The sequence below is a fragment of the Perca flavescens genome, chromosome 16 (assembly GCF_004354835.1).
Source record: "Perca flavescens isolate YP-PL-M2 chromosome 16, PFLA_1.0, whole genome shotgun sequence".
NCBI classification, from domain to species: domain Eukaryota; kingdom Metazoa; phylum Chordata; class Actinopteri; order Perciformes; family Percidae; genus Perca; species Perca flavescens.
In genome coordinates, this window is record NC_041346.1 from 25036309 (window position 1) to 25057224 (window position 20916).

At 41.1% G+C, this 20916-nt stretch overlaps 1 protein-coding gene across 7 annotated transcripts in view; it reads right to left on the reverse strand.

The window, feature by feature from the left end:
• fcho2 (FCH and mu domain containing endocytic adaptor 2) overlaps nucleotides 1–20916 on the reverse strand; it is a 51114-nt gene extending 30198 nt beyond the window's left edge. For 4 of the 7 annotated variants that reach the window (XM_028601269.1, XM_028601263.1, XM_028601266.1 and 1 more), the window contains exons 1-6: nucleotides 20606–20915; nucleotides 6747–6838; nucleotides 3009–3083; nucleotides 2761–2902; nucleotides 885–1037; nucleotides 536–640 (exon numbers count right to left, since the gene is read on the reverse strand). In XM_028601269.1, the coding sequence (XP_028457070.1) occupies nucleotides 536–640; nucleotides 885–1037; nucleotides 2761–2902; nucleotides 3009–3083; nucleotides 6747–6838; nucleotides 20606–20638 (600 nt within the window). In that variant the 5' untranslated portion in view covers nucleotides 20639–20915. Of the gene's footprint in view, nucleotides 1–535; nucleotides 641–884; nucleotides 1038–2760; nucleotides 2903–3008; nucleotides 3084–6746; nucleotides 6839–20605 lie in introns of all 7 variants that reach the window. The other 3 variants (XM_028601262.1, XM_028601267.1, XM_028601268.1) reach the window with 3 other exon arrangements.

Genomic DNA, 20916 nt, shown 5'->3' on the forward strand with positions numbered 1-20916 from the left:
CATGTGTTCAGTGTTTATAACTCATGTCCACATGTGCTGCGTTTGAGATGAGCCGTAGACTGTGATCCCGGGGAAGCAGGGCTGCACCTCTGCTTTTTCTAGGGGGAAAACAAAAACGCTAGGCTAACTGGAACCATTTCTGGTGGCGGAGCTGCTGTGGTGCAGGAGGAAAAGGAGGCCAAGTTCTGTTGATCTGATTTTAATTTGGAGTTTATCTAATCAGTCCTTCAGATGGATCCAATCAGGGCTTTCCACAACGATTCCGTTACAGAGGAAAAAACACAATCTGGAGATGATACAGAGCTAGAAACGTGGAACGAACACACACACACACACACACACACACACACACACACACACACACACACACACACACACACACACACACACACACACACACGGGACTAACAGATTACACAATGAAAGTGTTGCATAACACAGAGACAGACACTAGACAGAGTCTGTGAGCACATATTTCATTAAAGCACATCCACACAGAAGAGAGAAAGAGTTATTACAGAGTTATTAAAAATACCTGTGCAGTTTCTGTCATCTTCTGTTCAAACTCTGACTTAGCTGCGGCATATTTCTCCACATATGACTTGTAGGTCTCTGTGGCTTTTTTGGCTTTCACTCCAGCCTGCAAAAATATAAACAGACAGATACATTGCTATCATCAGTTTATGTGCTATACACAATTGGCCTCTGTTTTCTCAGACCAATTGACAAATCAGCATGGAAACCGAGCTCCACTTAACATCTGAAGCCAAGAAGCTTTTGGGGTTAACGTTTCTGTATAGACAGCAGTGTTAAGGCACTTCATCATGCCTTATTACCATACCATGACTATGTGGGTGTGCGTATGTGCGAATGTGACCTCCCACCTTGTCCACATCTCTCTGGGTGGCCCCCTCTTTGCGGAGGCGCTCCTGCTCCACAGTTTTGGCATTGTAGATCTCCTTGGACTTCTGCAGAGCCTGAGAGGTGGTCTGGATGTTCTGTACGGCCTCCAGGGTGGACGCCACCTCTTCTTTTGTCTAACAACACACAAATTACTGGTAAAGTAACGCAGCTAACAACTGGCGGAATAATTTGTCCAAGTGTCACCCATTGCTCTAATATTTAACTATGGAGTTGATTCTGGTATAGATAAAAACTGACATAATACACAGTCAACACTTGTCTTGGGATCCCCTTGTTTATTATGACTTAATGATGAAATAACAGACATAATTTCCATGTAGACAAAGTTCCTTTATTGCTCTAGTAAAACTCTATTGCAGTCCATCAGTTTCATTCTCCAGCATGTGACACAGAACTGTTGCACAGTACAGCAGGGAGCAGTTTAAGCTATACAGTGGCTGTTAAACATGTATAAGGCTCTGCATTGGTTCTTAATAGACCACATTTGTTCCATCTGTATAGCTCTCCACATTAACTTAATTGAAGTACATAAAAAAAAGAAATATAATTTAGGGGTAATGAAAGTGGCCACACAGTAAGCTGAGCGTTTGTTTTACTCGTCATCATCACTGAACCTGAACTTTGTTACTCATTGTTGACACATTTATGGTATACTGTAAACATCAGTGGAGTAAGCAAAAGAAATTAAGTACACATTCTGAGCACCCACTCAAAGACGGGTGTTTATTTTGGGTTATTCACACCGCTTAACTACAGTATGCATTGTATCTGCAAGTAAGCCAAGAAACACAAAGCAGAGAGAAACGGGGAGTGCAGGGAAGTGACCGAGAGAAACTGTGACAGCCTTTTTGTCATGCTGAAAGCACAAACACAGCTCCACTGATTCTGACCTCCTATTTTACTTTGGGTTCCGTGGCTTCATGCATGAGATATGAGCTGATGGTGTGTCTCAGCAGAGGAGAGATAGAGGAGTGAGGTGTAAAAATAAATGCTTCATAGAATAACACTGCACGCTACATTTTCTCAGGATGGGATCAACTATTAAACTATTTCCTTTTCTTGTGGAGGGTTGACTTCAAGTCCATACAATCAACTTATTTTACTCTAGGGACAATAACTACATTGTAAAACAACTCTTAACAGGAAAAAATAGAAGAATAGGTATTTATTTAAACTGTATATTATCTTCAATAAAGATAAACTTGTGGCAAAACTGGAGCAAGGAGTTTAAGAAAAAACGTTCAAGGGAAGGCATGACAGACAGAGTAGGGCTGCGCGATATGATGATATGTGCCGTCAAAAGGATACAAAAATGTCTGTTGTATGTATTTTTCTATATTAATACTATTGTGATGGTAAAAAAACAGTAGCCGAACTGTGTTGAGGCAATATTTATGTCATTTGGATGATGCTTTACGTTCTGATCCTTGCACGTTATGTTCATTTTCCACTGAAGTTCTTAATAAAATTAGAAAATACTCCGTACCTTTCATTTGTCAAGTATTTATTTCACACGAGTAAAAAAACTAGGCTTTAGCATATGGTTGTCTCATATAGAGTATGTATTTCTTGAATGACCAGATATCAGGTTATATCGTGATATATCGTTATTGACATATAAAAATGCCCAATATTGGGATCGAAGATTTTGACCATATCACCCAGCCCTAACTCAGAGTATACGTTTTTTGGTATCTGACAGCAATGTGTGTTGAGCACAAAATACGAAAACTGGCGTAAATCCTTGAAAAATGTTTGCGCGGCTGATTTTGTTGAGACAAGATTTAACATTTGAGAACTTGAATGTTACAATTTCCTTATTTTCCATCTCCATACCTTTTTGTGTGCTTTGGCCTGCTCTTCCACATACTTCTGAACATCTTTTATAAGTTCCTGTAGTTTCCTCACTAGCTCCATGTGACAGCTGGCAAGCTTTTCAGTTGAGGTCTTGAACACATCCCAAACTGGAGCAAAAGTCCTGGGATAAAAGATGACACTTTAGAGCCTAGAACACAGGAAGACCCTCTTACATTCATTCATACTGGTCTTTACTGCAGAGAACTTAGAAAGCGGTTTACACTCACCCAAGCTGAGAAAAGTTGCCAGCTGACTTGGCAAGTTTGGTCATAGACCTGGCATAGGCCTCTTCAATAGTACTCCTAGGACACAGCAAAAATATACACACAGAGATTACTTGTTAAATCATTATAAATGATCACAAATAGTTTCAATTAACCCCAAGTTAACAGTATCATATGTCAATAATCTCAAGGTTACAATTTTACCTTTAAACCCATTTTAATGTATAGTATCACAAAGTTTTTTCAAAGTATTTGCAACTAGGTTATGGCTCATGTCACTAAACGTAAAGTGAAGAGCCCCACCAAAAACACCCACTTAGAACTTGCAACATAAATGTTTGACCACATGCGCTATGTGTGGGCAAATAAGTGTGGTTTGGCCTGTGATGTTTTCATAAACCTCACGTCGAAGCTGACAGAGTATGAAAGCTAGTGTTTGAATTCACTGCTTCTCTTAAATTCCCTTTTTATTCATTCATTCTGCAGCAAAGTGACAGGAGTACAAAAAAGATTAAAGAAAGAAGAAACCGCTGCAGTGTTATAGTGAAAGCCTGAATTATGCAGGTCTCATTTAGCCAGCTTCTCTCTGCAGTCACGTTACAGGAGAAGGTCGGCCAGGGGGAAACAGGACACACACACACACACACACACACACACACACACACACACACACACACACGTTATGACGATAACAGCTGCTGAATGTCGATACATTTTCAATTAATCGTCCAGCCCTACACACATCCATCATAAACACACACAGGTACACACAGGCAAACAGTGCACAACAACACAGAGGATGGGACAAGCTAAAAATGCATTCAAGGCTACATTCCCTTTTCCACATATCTGTGTGAGCCCAGAATGGAAGTTATACATTAGCATGTTATAAATACTGACAAATGGCAGAAGAAACCTCTGCATTTCAATAGAACCATACAAAAACGTCTTACTGTTGATACTTCTAGACTAGAACTTAAGAAAGAAGAAGTTTAAATTGTGCGTTGTGCACTACAGAGGTATACATATTTTACTGAGAAGTTTATTGTTCTTCTATATTAGTCACACAAACCTTTTAACCTCACATTCAGACATGCACTTCTCACAGTGAACTTTGACTTGCTCCTTGATTCCAGTTTCATGTGTTGGAGGTTGTATTTTATGTTAGTTGCCACATACTGTTCGGGCCTGAATACCGTTACCCCAATGTGACTTAAGGCAGAGAGGATCTAAAGGCCTTTTTATGGTTCTGCGGAGGCTCCACGCAGAGCTTTCGCCATAGCCTACGTAAGTGGCCTGATGTTTATACTTGTGCACTGGTGTGTGGGTTGAGCCGGCATGTGTGTGTGGGGAGTGGGTGATAGAGCGAGGAGAAGTGAGAGAGTGACGGCGATTAGCTTTGGAGCGAGTCCCGACTCTACAGTCATAGTAAGAGAAACAAAGTGTCTCCTCTGTGTTTTCTGACCACGGTGGGAAATCTGTAGCAGGAAAAGTTATGTGGGCTGTTGTCTCCCACAATGCAATGCACAAAAGAAATAGAAAGTATGTGTGCTAGTATGTGAACCTTGAGTTTTTCAACTGGAGTAGGTCATATGTGGCTGAAACATCCATTCACTCACGTCCACCTAGAACACATTGCCAAATTCGGCCCCTCGCAGATTTTGATCCGGCCCGCATATCAATTTAGGTTCACAATAAATTTCTGCACACCTAGTTTTTGTCACTTTTGCCGCTTTTTTTGTTGCTTTTTTCGGCCTTTTTTCTATGATGGCTAAGGAACTTTTTTTTTAGGGCTTTATGTCGACCAAACTGTAAGGGAGAAGACTTTATAAGACATGCAATAACACAGTCTAAAACTCTAAATGTTTGGCCCTTGATGGGATTCTTACTTTCCAACGTGGCCCTTAGTCAAACTGTGTTTGAGACTACTGACCTAGAATAAAAGAAGAACTGAGACAGCAGAGTGCTGGTATTTTTCCATCTCTCAGTGCAGATAACTGTGACAAGTATTTTTCAGAGGCCCTGCTTGACAGAATTCTGTGGGAACATATTAGCACATAGCACAGAGCTTCTTTCTCCACCAGAGGGAGCCACAGTGCAGTTTTTCTGAAGTAAAAAAAACAAAAAAAACATGATACATCAGTCTGAACTGAAAAACCTGAGCCATCCTGGAAACTTGCAAGGTGTGATGAGAGTTACTGTACTCCTGAGCACGGTTCAAAATTTACTTTCTCGTCCACCAGCCAAATGGCTAGTGGATGTTCAAATTTCACCAGCCACTCAAAAGATAACCATTGTTTTTTTGGCTGGTGAGTGAAGCAAATCTACCAGCCACTTGCATATTTTACAAGCGTTTGGCTGGTGAATGGAGGTCATTTTGTACCCCGCTCCTGAGCAATATAAGCCATTATGGTACAACACAATAAATTAATCTCTACCTGAACTTCTGTCTCCTTCGTGAATAATGTATTAATTAATTTGTATAGTATCAACAACATTTGCAGACTACAAAGAGTGTTAATATTTAAGCAAAGGGCTTAAATATTAATAAATCAGCTTATAGATGATTTATTACAACAAAATGAGTCTGAATGGTTTACACAGTGACGGTAAGAAATCATAAGAATCATTTAGCAACAGAAGTCCTTCAGAAAGTAGATGGTTTTCCTTTGGATCACCCTGCCACTATACTAACAACTGTAGATGGGCTAAAGAAGCGGATTTTACTTTGAATCGTGCCATAATGTCAATGTAAAATAACCTTTGAAATATCATCATTCATTATTATTAAGATTTTCCAAACATCGTCCACTAAAACACAGTTAATCAAGCATATCAAATCCTACACCAAGTGCACAAATACATTTAAAAAAAGCGCTATTCTACTGCACGGAAAGCCCAGTTTTATGAAAAGTTTCCAGCGGTAAAATACTGAGTGCAGTGGAATCCACTGCTGAATTCCAGCGGTAGACCATCTATCATGTGGCAGGTAATAAACACGCATCTCTGACACATCTTCATGGAGGTGGTAACATTTTGAAAATAAGCTATTATTATGGTATTATCAAGCTGCAGACACTGAAGGTGTGTAACATAATGCTAGGTTACAGGTGGGCTAAGATTTAAGCTTCTTTCACAAAGAGGTTAAGTTTGCATAACATTCACACTTATCAACATCTACCTTTAGTCACAATGTCGCACTCATTGACTACATGTACTGTTTATTTTCCTAATACATATGAAGAATCTCCATTAGAGAGATTCATCTTTATGGCGGAATTGGAGGTTAAATAATTAGCCAATTCACTGATTGGTTAATCGACAATAAAACACATTATGTAGTTTCAGGTTCTCAAATGCGAGGATAAGCTGCTTTTCTTTGTCATATGTCACAGTGATACACAGCATTTTGGACTTTAAACATGAATCGATTAATTGAAAATTTTAGTTGCAGCCGTAGTCAGAACAAACCCATATTGGTGCGAGATAATGTATATGTGGCAATCAGCGGTCTCAGTTAAGTACAGCGTCAATACAAGCACAGTACAAGGAACTGGAACTGCCAGTGCAAAGTTGGAAGTACCTTTAAATACCAAGAATACCACAAAACAGGTAGAACCGGACACAACAACAACTGGTTAATGAGTAATGTGTTGTATGTACTAGATAACAGGCTGTAAACTATGCAGAAATGGCCACCTCCTCAAACTAACTGATGTGTATCAGACTATGGTGTCTTACCTTTCTCTGATGAAGTCTGTCAACTCCTTGGAGGAAATTTGGCCATGCTTCATGTTATGGTAGAGCACATCAAAGCCATTGTTTTTGTCACCCTGCATTTTAGAGAAAAAAAAAAAAAAGGAATGCAGACAGATCAGTCACCGGAACAAGCACCAAGTCTAACAAACAACAACACCTCGGGTGACCTTACCCTGATGGCTTTCTGTACAAGCAGCTTTCTCATTGTCTGCATAGCATCCAGCTGCGTTTGCAGCAGCCTCTGGTCAACCATACTCATCTTTGCCATGTTTGAGAGTAATGGATGTTCAAATAAAAATCTGCAGCTCGAGCAAATAATGTAAGACATAGCCAGATAACGGTCGGTCGGTCTGGCTGGCTGTCTGTGTTGCCGTAACCATGCGACTTGGTAACTGGTGTCCAGTTGCATGATGCTTTAAAAAATGCAGGCACCTCTGAATAATTCATATGAATGAAAAATGTTGGGTTTACATTAAAGGAAATGTTTAATAAACATGAATGACCATATCCTTATAGTACTGATATAGTGAGTGACACTCTACTACTACTACTACTACTACTACTGATAATAACAATAATAATGAAGATTTTTATACTGCTTTGGCATATTTATATACTCAACGATGTCTTACATGGTAAACAGAACACAGAAAAATAAATATGACAATGAACCAAACATAAATTGAATTGCAGTTTACGGCAAGTAAACCAATCTCAATGAATTGAAAGTAGAGATGCACTGATTACAACTTTCTAGGCCGATTCCGATTTCCAATTTTCATTGAGTTAGGCCAGCCAATACCGATTTTAGCCGATTCCGATTAAATTTTTTCTAACCACTTTACAGCACACACAAATATTTATTTTCTATCTTTTCTTTAATAGAACATTTTGCACAGAACATAGACATTTTTTTTAACAGACAATGGATCACTATAAATATAACTATATAAATTACTCCTGGTGTGGGAAATTCACACACATTTAAAGGGCAATGTTAGAACAATTTCCTTCTTCTTCGCGGAAAAGTTGAGAGAAAGGGAAAAAGAGACTGTGCTGTCGCGTCTGTGCGTGCGTGCGTCCTTGAGAACTGTAACTCGTATAACTTATGTTGTCAGTTAATTGTAGCGTTGACCGGCATGAAATCAGCATATGTCAGACTGGCCTGCCGGTCGCCGGTCATGGCCAAGCACGTGAAAACCGGCCAATTCCAGTCACCGGCCGGTCTATCGGTGCATCTCTAATTGAAAGTGCAAAATTGCTCGTAGGTTTTAAGTGAGCTGTGTGTAGGTGTATGTTACGTATGTCTAGAATGTATGCCTGGGCTTTACATACATTTGCATCCATTATAGTGACTTTATATGTGGGCTCTTAGTGGGTCTGTCATATTATTATGTATATCATACTAGTCTCGCTAGTCCACACAGCATGCCGGGATTGGAGAAAAATATGCTCTGATTTATTGACCTTTCTTTAGCCAATCACAATAGTCATGGGTAGCGCTAAGCTCAGAACACAGAGCCACGGTGCCGCTGCAAAATAGCCTCGGGAAGGAACTTGTTTTGGTGGAACATGTGTACGAATGTCTAGTCTAGCTAGCTGTCTGGATTTACCTTGCGGCGACCTGAGGAGCAGTTAACCATAATCCTCATAAATCCACCGGAGTTCATAATACCAACACAAAGAAAGTGGATGGTACCGAAAATCTGGCCGAAAAGAGTGAAATCTGGTGGAATTTCCGGCGGTAACGTAGCAATCCTGGAAGTATATAGACAATTGACTTACTGACCAGTCCTTTATACATATAGTGTTTTGTTTTATTGCTTTTATTCAATGCTGTATTGCTGATTGCATGTCTACATCTCTTCGGCTCAAACATTAATAAAAATTTGCTCACAAAAAAAAAGATGAACATTTTCTTAAATTATCTTAATCTATCACTAAACTACCGCCTATATTAGAGTGTGACCAATCACTCAGCCAGGCCTGACAGTCAATATTAGCTTATTGCAGACATGAGTAACAAGAAATTACAGAAAATTGAGTTGGAGGTAATAAAACACCATTATATATCTATCCAGCAGAAGAAGCACTGAGAAGTTGATATCTGTTTAATGTTCCGCAGATTATATATTATATTCATTATATATATATATATATATATCCCCATCCATCAATCCATCTTCGTCCGCTTATCCGGTATCGGGTCGTGGGGGGGGAGCAGCTCCAGCAGCCCCAAACTTCCCTTTCCCGAGCAACATTAACCAGCTCCGACTGGGGGATCCCAAGGCGTTCCCAGGCCAGGTTGGAGATATAATCCCTCCACCTAGTCCTGGGTCTTCCCCGAGGCCTCCTCCCAGCTGAACGTGCCTGGAACCCAGGGGGCATCCTTACCAGATGCCCGAAACACCTCAACTGGCTCCTTTCGACGCGAAGGAGCAGTGGCTCTACTCCGAGCTCCTCACGGATGACTGAGCTTCTCACCCTATCTCTAAGGGAGACGCCAGCCACCCTCCTGAGGAAACCCATTTCGGCCGCTTGTACCCTGGATCTCGTTCTTTCAGTCATGACCCAGCCTTCATGACCATAGGTGAGGGAAGGAAAGAAAACTGACCGGTAGATCGAGAGCTTTGCCTTCTGGCTCAGCTCTCTTTTCGTCACAACGGTGCGATAGATTGAATGTAATACCGCACCCGCTGCGCCGATTCTCCGACCGATCTCCCGCTCCATTGTCCCCTCACTCGCGAACAAAACCCCAAGGTACTTGAACTCCTTCACTTGGGGTAAGGACTCATTCCCTACCTGGAGTAGGCACTCCATCGGTTTCCTGCCGAGAACAATGGTCTCAGATTTAGAGGTGCTGAGTTTTCCCCCCCACAACCCGCAGGCATAGGGAGGCGACCCTCGCGTCCACCGGGGTAAACTCCAACTCCAACGTAGCGGCGCTCAGCCGGGGACTTGTAAGTATCCTCACACCCGCCCGGCGTCTCACACCCTGGGCAACTCCGGAGAAGAAAAGAGTCCAACCCCTATCCAGGAGTATGGTTCCAGAACCGAGACTGTGCGTAGAGGTAAGCCCCACCAGATCTAACCGGTAGCGCTCCACCTCCCGCACCAGTTCCGGCTCCTTCCCCCACAGAGAGGTAACGTTCCACGTCCCCAGAGCCAGCGTCTGCTGCCCGGGTCTGGTCCGTTGAGGCCCCTGACCTTCACTGCCACCCGTGTAGCAGCGCACCCGACCCCAGCGGTTCCTCCCACAGGTGGAGGGCCCATGGGATAGAGAGGGAGTTGCCACGTTGCTTCTTTGGGCTGTGCCCGACCGGGCTCCGTGGCAAACCCGGCCACCAGGCGCTCGCTGACGAGCCCGCCATCTGGGCCTGGCTCCAGACGGGGGCCCCAGGCTTCCTCCGGGCAGGGTAACTTCACTTCTTCTACGTTGGCTCACAGGGTTTTTGAACCATTCTTTGTCTGGCCCCTCACCTGAGACCACTTTGCCTTGGGAGACCCTACCAGGAGCACAGCTCCAGACAACACAGCCCTCAGGTTCATAGGGACACACAAACCTCTCCACCACGATAAGGTAATGGTTCCCGGAGATAGATAGATAGATAGAGAGATATATATATATATATATATATATATATATATATATATATATATATATTTATTATTACTGTAGTCCGATTTTTTTTTTTAAACTCCAGTATCGGCCGGGCTGTCTCCTGTATAATAAAAAGACTCATATCAAATGCTAGGACTGATAAGATAATTGGCCCATGTACACTGTAGGCAGCATCATCATATAATAAAATTAATTAATGAACTAACTTTACTATTAGATAAGACTTCTCGGTTTGGTGCTGTGTTTGTAGTCCACACAAGAGCTGCATTGGTTTGGAAATCAATTATGGTCCTGACCCTACCTAGGCATGGGCAGATATAAGATTCTGACAGTATAACCTTCAAAATAAATATCACAGTTTCACAGTATTGCAGTATGTATATTTCAGCTTTAAAATGTATTTTTTTTTTTTTAAATGTCTGGGTAAAAAAAAAAAAAACTTTTTTCCATTGTCCACATTGTATTTTATTTTTAAACACACTGCACACTGGCAGGGAGAGGGATTTCTAAACTGTACTTTCTGTCCTTGACCTCTCATAAAATAGGCCCATGCCTAACCCTACCTCAGTGTCTGTCTACAACAGTACGGCTGACAGGTCGGTCATCAGAGCAACACTATTTTAAGCAGGGGCCACTTATTCTTAACACACCTTCAACTCAAACGCCTTTGTGTCACTTCTAAGAGGAGAAGAAGAATCAGTTTACTTCCTCATCGGCCTACATTAGGCTGTTTCTTCAATGGGGGAGGAAACAGCCAAATCATGGCTGAGAGCACAGATAGACAGCAACATGACACAACTACTCACCAAGAGATTACAAGAATAGCCACTGAATTAATGGTTATGATTGTAATGGTTTGGGACATCTTGTTAGGAAAATGGTAAATGGTAAAATATATTACATTCTGCTCATCAGCATGTAGAGGAAGCACTTGCTATAGCCAAATGAAGACAAATAAGGAAACTCGTACTTTACTAAAACATGAAGTCAACATGATGACACCGCTGTTCACAGCAGCTCATCCTCATTCTTGTCTAAATCTGCGAGCCAACTTTGTTTCACCCCAACCCGAGACTGTCACTGACATATACTTGGTTCCTGGAGCAATCCACTGTCAGCACTTTGGTACACAGTATCAGCTGATATTTCAAAGGTTATTTTACATTGGCATTATGGCACAATTCAAAGTAAAATCAACTCTAACAAACCCTTGTTTTCCTACATTGACAGAGATGAAAGGTCAGGACGTTTGTGTCAAAATGAACCTCAGGGGTAGCTCTGTATTGACAGAGCAAATAGACATTAAAATGGAAAGCATCCCTCTCTAGGCAACAGCTCACTGGCCTACATTCTAACCGTAGACTGTGAAAATAAGTGCTTCCTGTTGGAACAAGATAACTATAAGAAAAGTACAAGTTTAGCAGTTACCCTGCCTGCAGCATGACATGCAAACTACTGCACGCAATGGATGTCAAGACAGGAAGACACAGACCATAATAATTAACCTTACATAACACCTATACTAGGCAGTAGCTCAGTCTGTAGGGAGTTGGGTTGGGAACCGCAGGTGGACTGGTAGCTGAAGAGGTGCCAGTTCACCTCCTGGGCACTGCCAAGGTGCTCTTGAGCAAGGCACCGAACCACCAACTGCTCGGGGCGCCTGTCCATCGACAGTTGCGGCCCCCTCACTCTGACATCTCTCCATTAGTGCACGTATAGGTACTGAGCATGTGCGTGTATTTCAATCCGGCTTTGTATTACAGGCCTGTGTGTGATGTGTATTCTAACAACAGAGTGAAAAAACATTGTAATTTCCCTTGCGGGATTAATAAAGTATAAATTATTATTATTATTATTATTATTATTATTATTATACTATGCTGCCTAAACCAGTGGTGGATTAAGTATTCAGATTCTTTACTTAAGTAAAAGTACTAATACCAAATACCGTATATAAATATACTCTGTTAAAAGTAAAAGTCCTGCATTGTAACTTAAGAAAAAGGTATGAGCAGGAAAATGTATTAAAAGTAAAAGTACTCAATGCAGAAAAATCCTCAGATTTTAGAAGCTGTAAATGATCAAAACAGTTCTATCAACGTGTTAAATCGGCTCATCGTTTCAGCTGGACTTGTAGGCCTATATATTGTTGTGTACAATATTTCCCTCTGAAATGTAGTGGAGTAGAAGTAGAAAGTGGCCTGAAAAGAAAAGACTCAAGTAAAGTACCTCAAATTTGTACAATACTTGAGTAAATGTACTTAGTTACATTCCACCACTGGCCTAAACTGAAAGAAACACAAAGTGAGACACACATTGACAATTGGCCAATCGGTCGACAAAACTGGGAAGTGACAAAAGTGAGCAAAAACACGCGGCTGCAAACAGAGCAGAACAGGAAGTGAGTCCATTCTGTGCACAAACTGTGCTCATGTGGAGTGGGATATCAATGAATACAAAATAAAAAAAAAAATAGAAACAAACACAGGAAACAGCTCTGGGCGTTTTGGACTTTTCAGCAGGTTACAATACTGGAATTCTGCAAAACATAATGCTACGGCCCAGTAGGCAAGAATATAAAGACATCGCCTTAGCTAGTTTAGGATTGTACAAGTACATCATGAGCAGCAGCAGGGAGAAGTGATACTGGAGTGACGCACAGTTTCTCAATGTCCTCCTCTGGACACTCATTGATGAAAGCCCTGTACTGGGTGTTTAATATTCTAACCACACATGGATGTGACATTCAGAAGTACTCATTATGCTTGGATTTAGATGGAGAGTTTTTTAACTCCCCGTCCCACCCAATAGGGAGGAGAACATGCTGAGAGGGTTAGCAAACATGTCAATCAAGGTTTTTTTGGAAAAAAAAGAAGCACAGTTTGCAGCTGAGACAGCTTCATGAAAAAAGGAAGAGAGTGAACAGTGCCAGTTGTCCGATATTCAGTCTGTGTCAATAGTATACAATCACTGACAGAATCCCTCAATAAGCACAGAGAAGATGAGCTTTGATGGAAAAAGCAGCAACCTCACTAAATGCAGAATTTAATATACAGTAATATATACAGTACAGGCCAAAAGTTTGGACACACCTTCTCATTCAATGCGTTTCCTTTTTATTTTCATGACTATTTACATTGTAGATTCTCACTGAAGGCATCAGAACTATGAATGAACACATATGGAATTATGTACTTAACAAAAAAGTGTAAAATAACTGAAAAGATGTCTTATATTTTAGATTCTTCAAAGTAGCCACCGTTTGCTTTTTTATAAATAAGGGGGGAAATTCCAGTAATTAACCCTAACAAGGCACACCTGTGAAGTGAAAACCATTTCAGGTGACTACCTCATGAAGCTCATTGAGAGAACACCAAGGGTTTGGCGCTATCAAAAAAAAAGCTAGTCTCAACGACTACTCAAAGCGCTTTAACATTGTACAGGAACCATTCACCATTCACACACATTCATACACTGTGGCCAAGGTGCCATCAGATAATCAGTCACACACATTTACACTCCGATGCGCAACATCGGGGGCAACTCGGGGTTCAGTGTCTTGCCCAAGGACACTTCGACATGGGACTGCAGGGCCAAGGATCAAACCACCAACCTTCCGATTGGCAGGCAACCGCTCTACCACTGAGCCACAGCCGTACAATACTATACTATACATATACATATATATATATATATATACATATATATTATATTATATTATATTATATAGGCCCCTGATTTGAATTGAATCGACATCGTATCGTAGCAGACTGTGATATCAGTAAATATTGTATCGTTGTCCAAAGAATCAATATAATACTGTATCATGATAAAACGTGTGATTTACACCCCTAGTAATATACTACTATGACTTCAGGTTATACTGTGGTATTTAGACTCAAACTGGTTGGTTCTTTTCCAGGAAAAGAAAAGCTACGACTGAGAGCTGCTAAGGGTTAATGGAACTCTTAACTGAAGTTATCAAGCAAACAAAAGCTTTGACTCTCAATTCTGCCATCTTTTTCCTGAAGACAATTGTATCCTTTGATTTCTAATTATTCCTGTTCACTTTCATGGGCAATATTAACACGTCTAGATTGGTATGACTACTGGAGAGTATTATCTAAAAGGTCCTGACACACCAACCCGATAATCGGCTGGCGAGGTCAGTGACTCGAGACTGTTCGGTGTGTTCCGTGCCGTCGTCCGTCGGCCTTCATTTTGGCTGACCTGACTTGCTAGGTTGGAGGGCGGGCAGTTGGACTCAATGACCAATCTGACTGGTGGAGTGCTAGCCCTTGACTAGCGAATCAGTGCACTTATGTTAGCGTGACGAATAGCCTCTCAAAATCTGACGAAAATCTTTCAAACTTTGTCGATCTGAAATGAAGAGAGATTCAGCAACTGCATGGCCTATTTCTCGCTTAAAATGTTTTCAGAAACAAGTTTCGGTGAACTATCTTTGTAAAATATGAGATCGTATTCTGAATGAGCCGCCATTGTACCATTGTACGCGGTTGTTAAATCCGGGAGTAGCCAGACCCGCGTGACACGTTCGTCCAATCAGCCACCGGTTTCTCATTTTTTGGGCGACAATACAGATTAGCGCCACCTGCTGTTATGGAGACGTATAACGTCTCGCGCAGAACGTACGCTCAAGTCGGCGTCGCTCCGGTGTGTTCCGAGGCACTTTCTTGACCAACTCGGGGAGACTGATCAGTCCGACCGCCTTTCCTCCTGACGGTCAGCTGTCGGGTTGGTGTGTCAGGGCCTTAACATAATCTTAACTTGGTGTCTAAAATTAGACTACACACACACACACACACACACACACACACACACACACACACACACACACACACGTTAGGCATTTGAGCTGCAATGATTAGTAGATTAATAGATAAATCGCTTGACAAAAAAATTCTATCAAACAATTCATCATTTAAGTCTTTTTTCAAGCAAACCCACCAAACATTCCCTTGTTCTAGCTTCTCAAATAACTGTCACATAAGACATCTTTTCTTTGTCTCCAGTGACGGTAAACCTTAACATCTTTGGGTTTTCACACGGCTGGTCACACAAAACAAGTAATTGAAGGAGTCAACTTGGGCTATGGGAAGTTATATGGGCATTTTTCACTAGTTTCTGACATTTGAAGGATCAAACAATTAATTGACAATCAAAGTAGGCTAATCGTAACTTTCAGCCCTATTTAACATGTTCATCTTTTGTCTTGTCTTTGTCCACATGCCAATACACATAATAATATATATATATATATATATATATATATATATATATATATATATATATATATATATATATATATATATATAAATAAAAAAGTATACACTACCAGTCTAAAGTTTGGGGTCACTTAGACATTTTCATTCCACTCCATTATAGACAGAATACCAGCTGAGATCAGTTGCATAGAGTAGAAGAAAAAAAGGCTTCTTGACTGTTGTAAAAAGAAGTGGCTAATCTTTATTGCAATATCTACATTGCCCATTATGAGCAACCATTAATCCAATGTTCCAATGGCACATTTTGTTTACTAATCTGATATCATTTTAAAGGGCTAACTGAGAAAACATTGAAGAACCCTTTTGCAATTATGTAAGCACATAATGTAATCTGAAAACTGTTGCCCTGTTTAAAAGAACAATGCAACTGATCTCAGCTGGTATTCTGTCTATAATGGAGTGGAATGGAAATGTCTAAGTGACCCCAAACACATATACACATATATATATATATATATATATATATATATATATATATATATATATATATATATATATATATATATATATATATATATATATATATTGCCCAGTAAGTTATTTTAATGACCTGATGTAAACATGAGAGGCAGGAAGTGGTATAATGAAATAGCCCAGTTCAAGTCTGTGTACCATGGAGCCATGGCCAGAAAACAAACCACAGACTGCTTTCAAAATACACACTGCATTGTGTTTTCACAACAATAACATCAGTGTAATAATTACAGAGTAAAACGAACACAAAAAGAAACGGTTACACGGCTACCATCTTGAATCTGAAAAGCCACCTTAAAGGACAGATAAACAAAACCACAGTGCTGCAGTTTATCATGTAACATCTGCCGGGCAGAGGAGGCCAGGAATTCACTTTCTTTCTGTTAGAGTGTAATACCAGGCATTTCAACATCCTGTGCGTGTAGGGAATCAAGTGTTTATTGCCTGACAGGCAGTAACGCAACCCATGACACGGAGAGAGCTCTGGTTATCTTTCCATAAATATACTGCCTTCTTCTCTGAACAATAAAAGATAAACTAACTTTGAGGGTCTCTCAAAAATTCCACAAATTTTAGTATGTTGATATATTGTCTTATTCACAAAGTAGTCTGCATCGAGGGCTGCAACTAACCAGTATTTTCATAATCTTCCCAATTCTTTTCCCAAATAGTCAAGTAATCATTTAAAATATTGAAAATTCCCATCACAATTTCTTAAAGTCCAAGGTGATGTCTTCAAATGGCTTGTTTTCTCCATCAACAGTCCAAATCCTTAAAATACTGAGTTCACTGCAAAGAAAAGCCGCATGTCCTCTCAATTGAGAAGCTGGAACTGAAATGACCAAACAATTATTAAAAACGGTTGCCAATTATTTTCTGTCAGTCGACTAATCAATTGACCATTTCTCCCTGCATCCATTCAGAGATAGTTTTTCAGTAAATAACACTGACTGCCAAGTAACATACATGCTTTACACGACATGTGTATAAGACATTACGCAGAATAGGATCCAGTAAATAAGATTTGCAGAAAATAAAATATTACACATACATCTTAAAAGAATAAGAGCTACGTCACTGTTAAACAAAATATATTTCTATGCAGGCCGCAAAGTGGAACTACTTTACAAACCAACCTATTGCTCTTAACTTATAAAGAGAACTAACAAAAAAATACTTTGTCATGGCGGTTGAAGTCACTGCTGTAGTGTATAGAGGATGTGCATTCATCACATAATGGTGCAAAAATGTATCATTGGTAGCCGAGGTGTGCTGTACGAAGTCTTGGTCATATATTTTCCACTAGCAGCTAGTAAACAGGAAACAAGCAGGTGTGTCCCAGCTGCCATGACTCCTGTATGCTCAGGGAAAAGCAGTGGAAAGAAGTATGACTGCACACTTTCACTGAGGAATTTAAGAATAGCTAAACCAGACTCCCTCGCTCCAGACAAGACAGACTGTAAACGATAGCCTGGTGTAGCTGCAGACCCCAGACCCCAGAGCACAGAGCGGGTAGACAGCAGGGTGACATCAGAGTCTGTCACAGCGTATTAAGTATGTGGTAAGCACACACAGGCCAAGCTTTGTTGGTCGCAAAAAGTTATTATGTAGAAGAACGTCACCACTACTTACAGTTAGGGATGTGACATCAAGTGTCTGGCTACTGACTACATCCCAGAACAGGTCGGTTTATCAATACTTTTGGCCCACTTAAGCACCACTAAACCCAGCTTACAATAGGAGTTCATGAGACACAAGGCAGTCAAATCAATAGGGAAGGATTTCTGTTTCAAGCTAAAACAAAAGTCAATGTTGACCAAAACCTGTTCTCCCTAGAGGGACCGTAACCTCGCAACTCAATCCCACTGCAAAACTCAGCAGGGCCTTCCTCTAAAGACAAAAATTAAGCGAGCAATTTGGTCATTTGTGCAAATTGAAAGAAAATGTATCACCATCGTGCATCTCTTCTTACTTCAGTCACCACCTATCGCAACAGATCACATCAGACCATAACTTGTGGGGGTGTTACTGTGAAACCTGCATACAGTGTGAGAACCTATTAGACCACACACACCCAGCCACACACCCACCCACACACCCACACACACACCCACACCCACACAATACAGACACCAGGGAGAAGAAGGCCATCCCGGCCGGGGCTGTTGGCTGTATCAACACTGTTTGTTTATCACATTGCCATCTGATTTTCCCATGCCATGCTGGAGGCTAACAGACTCCACATTAAACATAAGCTCATCATAGATGTAGGACAAAAAACTAGAGCGTTAGGCCAACTACCTGCTGCCTTGTTTTTACTTGACATAGCCTATACTAATCCACTGCCATTTTAAGCACATGTGGGGATAGTCACACATTCAAACTTTCATCAACAAGCCACAGTGAACTAGCTTACTCATGCACATTCCAGACAGAGAAAAAAAAAGGGAAATGGACATTTAAGACTTGCACATAAATCTATTGAGCGGAAACATTGCAGCCAGTGACAAATCAGGTGCTGCAACTTTGACAGATACGACATGGCAGTACCATGTCTGGCTCCTAATTCCTAAAGAACTAGTTTATTAGTTTATTCAGCTGAGGGGAGATCCATGCCAAGATTACATACAATGCCACTAATAAACAAAAATGCCTCTTTGTAGAGTACAGAGTGAAAGAGCGTAGCGTGGGGACAGGTGTATACTCCGGCATGCCGTGCAAAAGTGAAGCCCGATGTGTGTGTGTGTGGGTGTCTGCTTGTGGTGATGATTTGTAGTCAAGTCAAAGAGAAATGGATGCATCCCCTAATGCCAAGTGTGTGTGTGTGTGTGTGTGTGTGTGTGTGTGTGTGTGTGTGTGTGTGTGTGTGTGTGTGTGTGTGTGTCCTGCATGTTAAACACACAGCTGATCTTTGCCATCACTGGATTCTCTTGTGTCCCACAGTGCAGGGCACAAAGGGCAGATTGAAGAATCAAGAGTGTCTAGGGCTCGAGGCTCTCCTCTTTTCCATTTAGTTAATGATGAAGTCTCCTTTAGAAAAAGGCTTTGGAGGTTGACAGCACTGTACTTTTCTAAATTACTTTGCTTAATATAATTTTCAGTAACAAAGTTAATTTCATCAGCTATGTAAGCAGGATATTCTTTCCAGCTTTTACCACCTGGAAATGAGGTCAACTGAGGTTAAAAGCCAGAGCTGTTTCAGACCTTAGGGAAGACAGGGATGCATTATGAATGGTGGCTATGACAGTACTTTCATACAATTGCAACAGCCTACAAAATAGACATGCATGAACTTCTCATTCAACATATCATCACTAAATCTATACTATATGTAAAATATATATGTTTTGACAGCATGAAATGTAATCTTAGCACTGCATTTCCAAGAGCTGTAATTGCACCTCATTATAGATAGTTAACGGAGCAAAGCAATAACACATGTATAAGCGTATATCTCCCATATTCAGTCTCCCCATTTACTTATGGCTATTGTCCATAACCCCTTGTATTGGGGTGGTTAACCAATGGACCACAACATTTATAAAAGTGACACAATATATGATTAAAAATCCAAATTATGACCCATACTTGCAGCAGTGGTAATAGTGCAATACATGACCTTATCTTTTAGAGTTTAGAGTTTAGAGAGAGAGAGCAGCCCTAATGAAGCTGGCGTTGTTTTCACCTTTGGTAACACTGCCTTTATGGCTTTAGTGGTTTTGGGAAGAAAAAGCAATACAAGAAAGAAAAAAAAGACAGATAGGTTGGTGGTGGATGAAATTAATATCAGCAAGACGGGCATTTACTTCTCAACCTGCAATAACATACCGCGGCCACGTCAAATCGGAAACGAAATGACCTTTCGGAAGTACATTAGACAACACTGTACACAGCGTAATAGTAATACATGCACTACAGCAGTGGCCATAGAAATATATAAGCTAAATGTCCAATACAATATGAGAGAGCGTTCGCGTTTTTAAAGCCGTTCTCTAACTTACTAAACATCTGGCCTCTCACCGAAACTTTATTACGGAAGAAAATGACGCGAACGGCCAAGGGCTATGACTGACAGCCGAAACGTCCAATGACATTCATGGCACTGACCATAAACATTCCAAGCAAGCCGGAGAGAGCCAATTAACGGGAGCAAGGGTGTTTTCGTAGAGGTTTCATGTTAGATAGGTTTACAGAGGCCCAAACCCCGGGGTGGCAAAATAATAATCGCCGAGGAAAATTATCGATAGCCGGGGGGGGGGCTGCTGACCAGTAGCCTAGTCTGGCGGCACCGGACACCGCCGGTTCAGCGGCAGCAAGCTTCACGCCTCTATAACGTGAATGGTACTTGATTCCTGGCTGACATGATAGGGAGGGAACACAGCAAGAGAATAATAAGGAATAACACCGGTGTAAACACCGTGAGTAAAAACACCACTTACCCAGAAATTCTCTAGGAAATAGGGCGTTATCATCTTGTTATATTCCTCTTCACCGCAACTCTGGAATTTGTTGTAATGCAACTTTTAAAGCGTAAATCATCCAGCGTCCTCCCCCAGTTTCTTTTCTGTCTGCCTTTCCCCGTTTTCCTTCTCTCCCCTTTCTTCTCCCTCCCCACCTACAGACTCCACCTCCACCACTCTGCTGTATTGCGTCTCTCCCCTATGGTTTCTTCCCGTAGAAATGTAGACTTTTTGGTGGACGAAACAGCGCTACCGATGGCGGTAAATGCAAACGACTGGCCGTCGCTGTG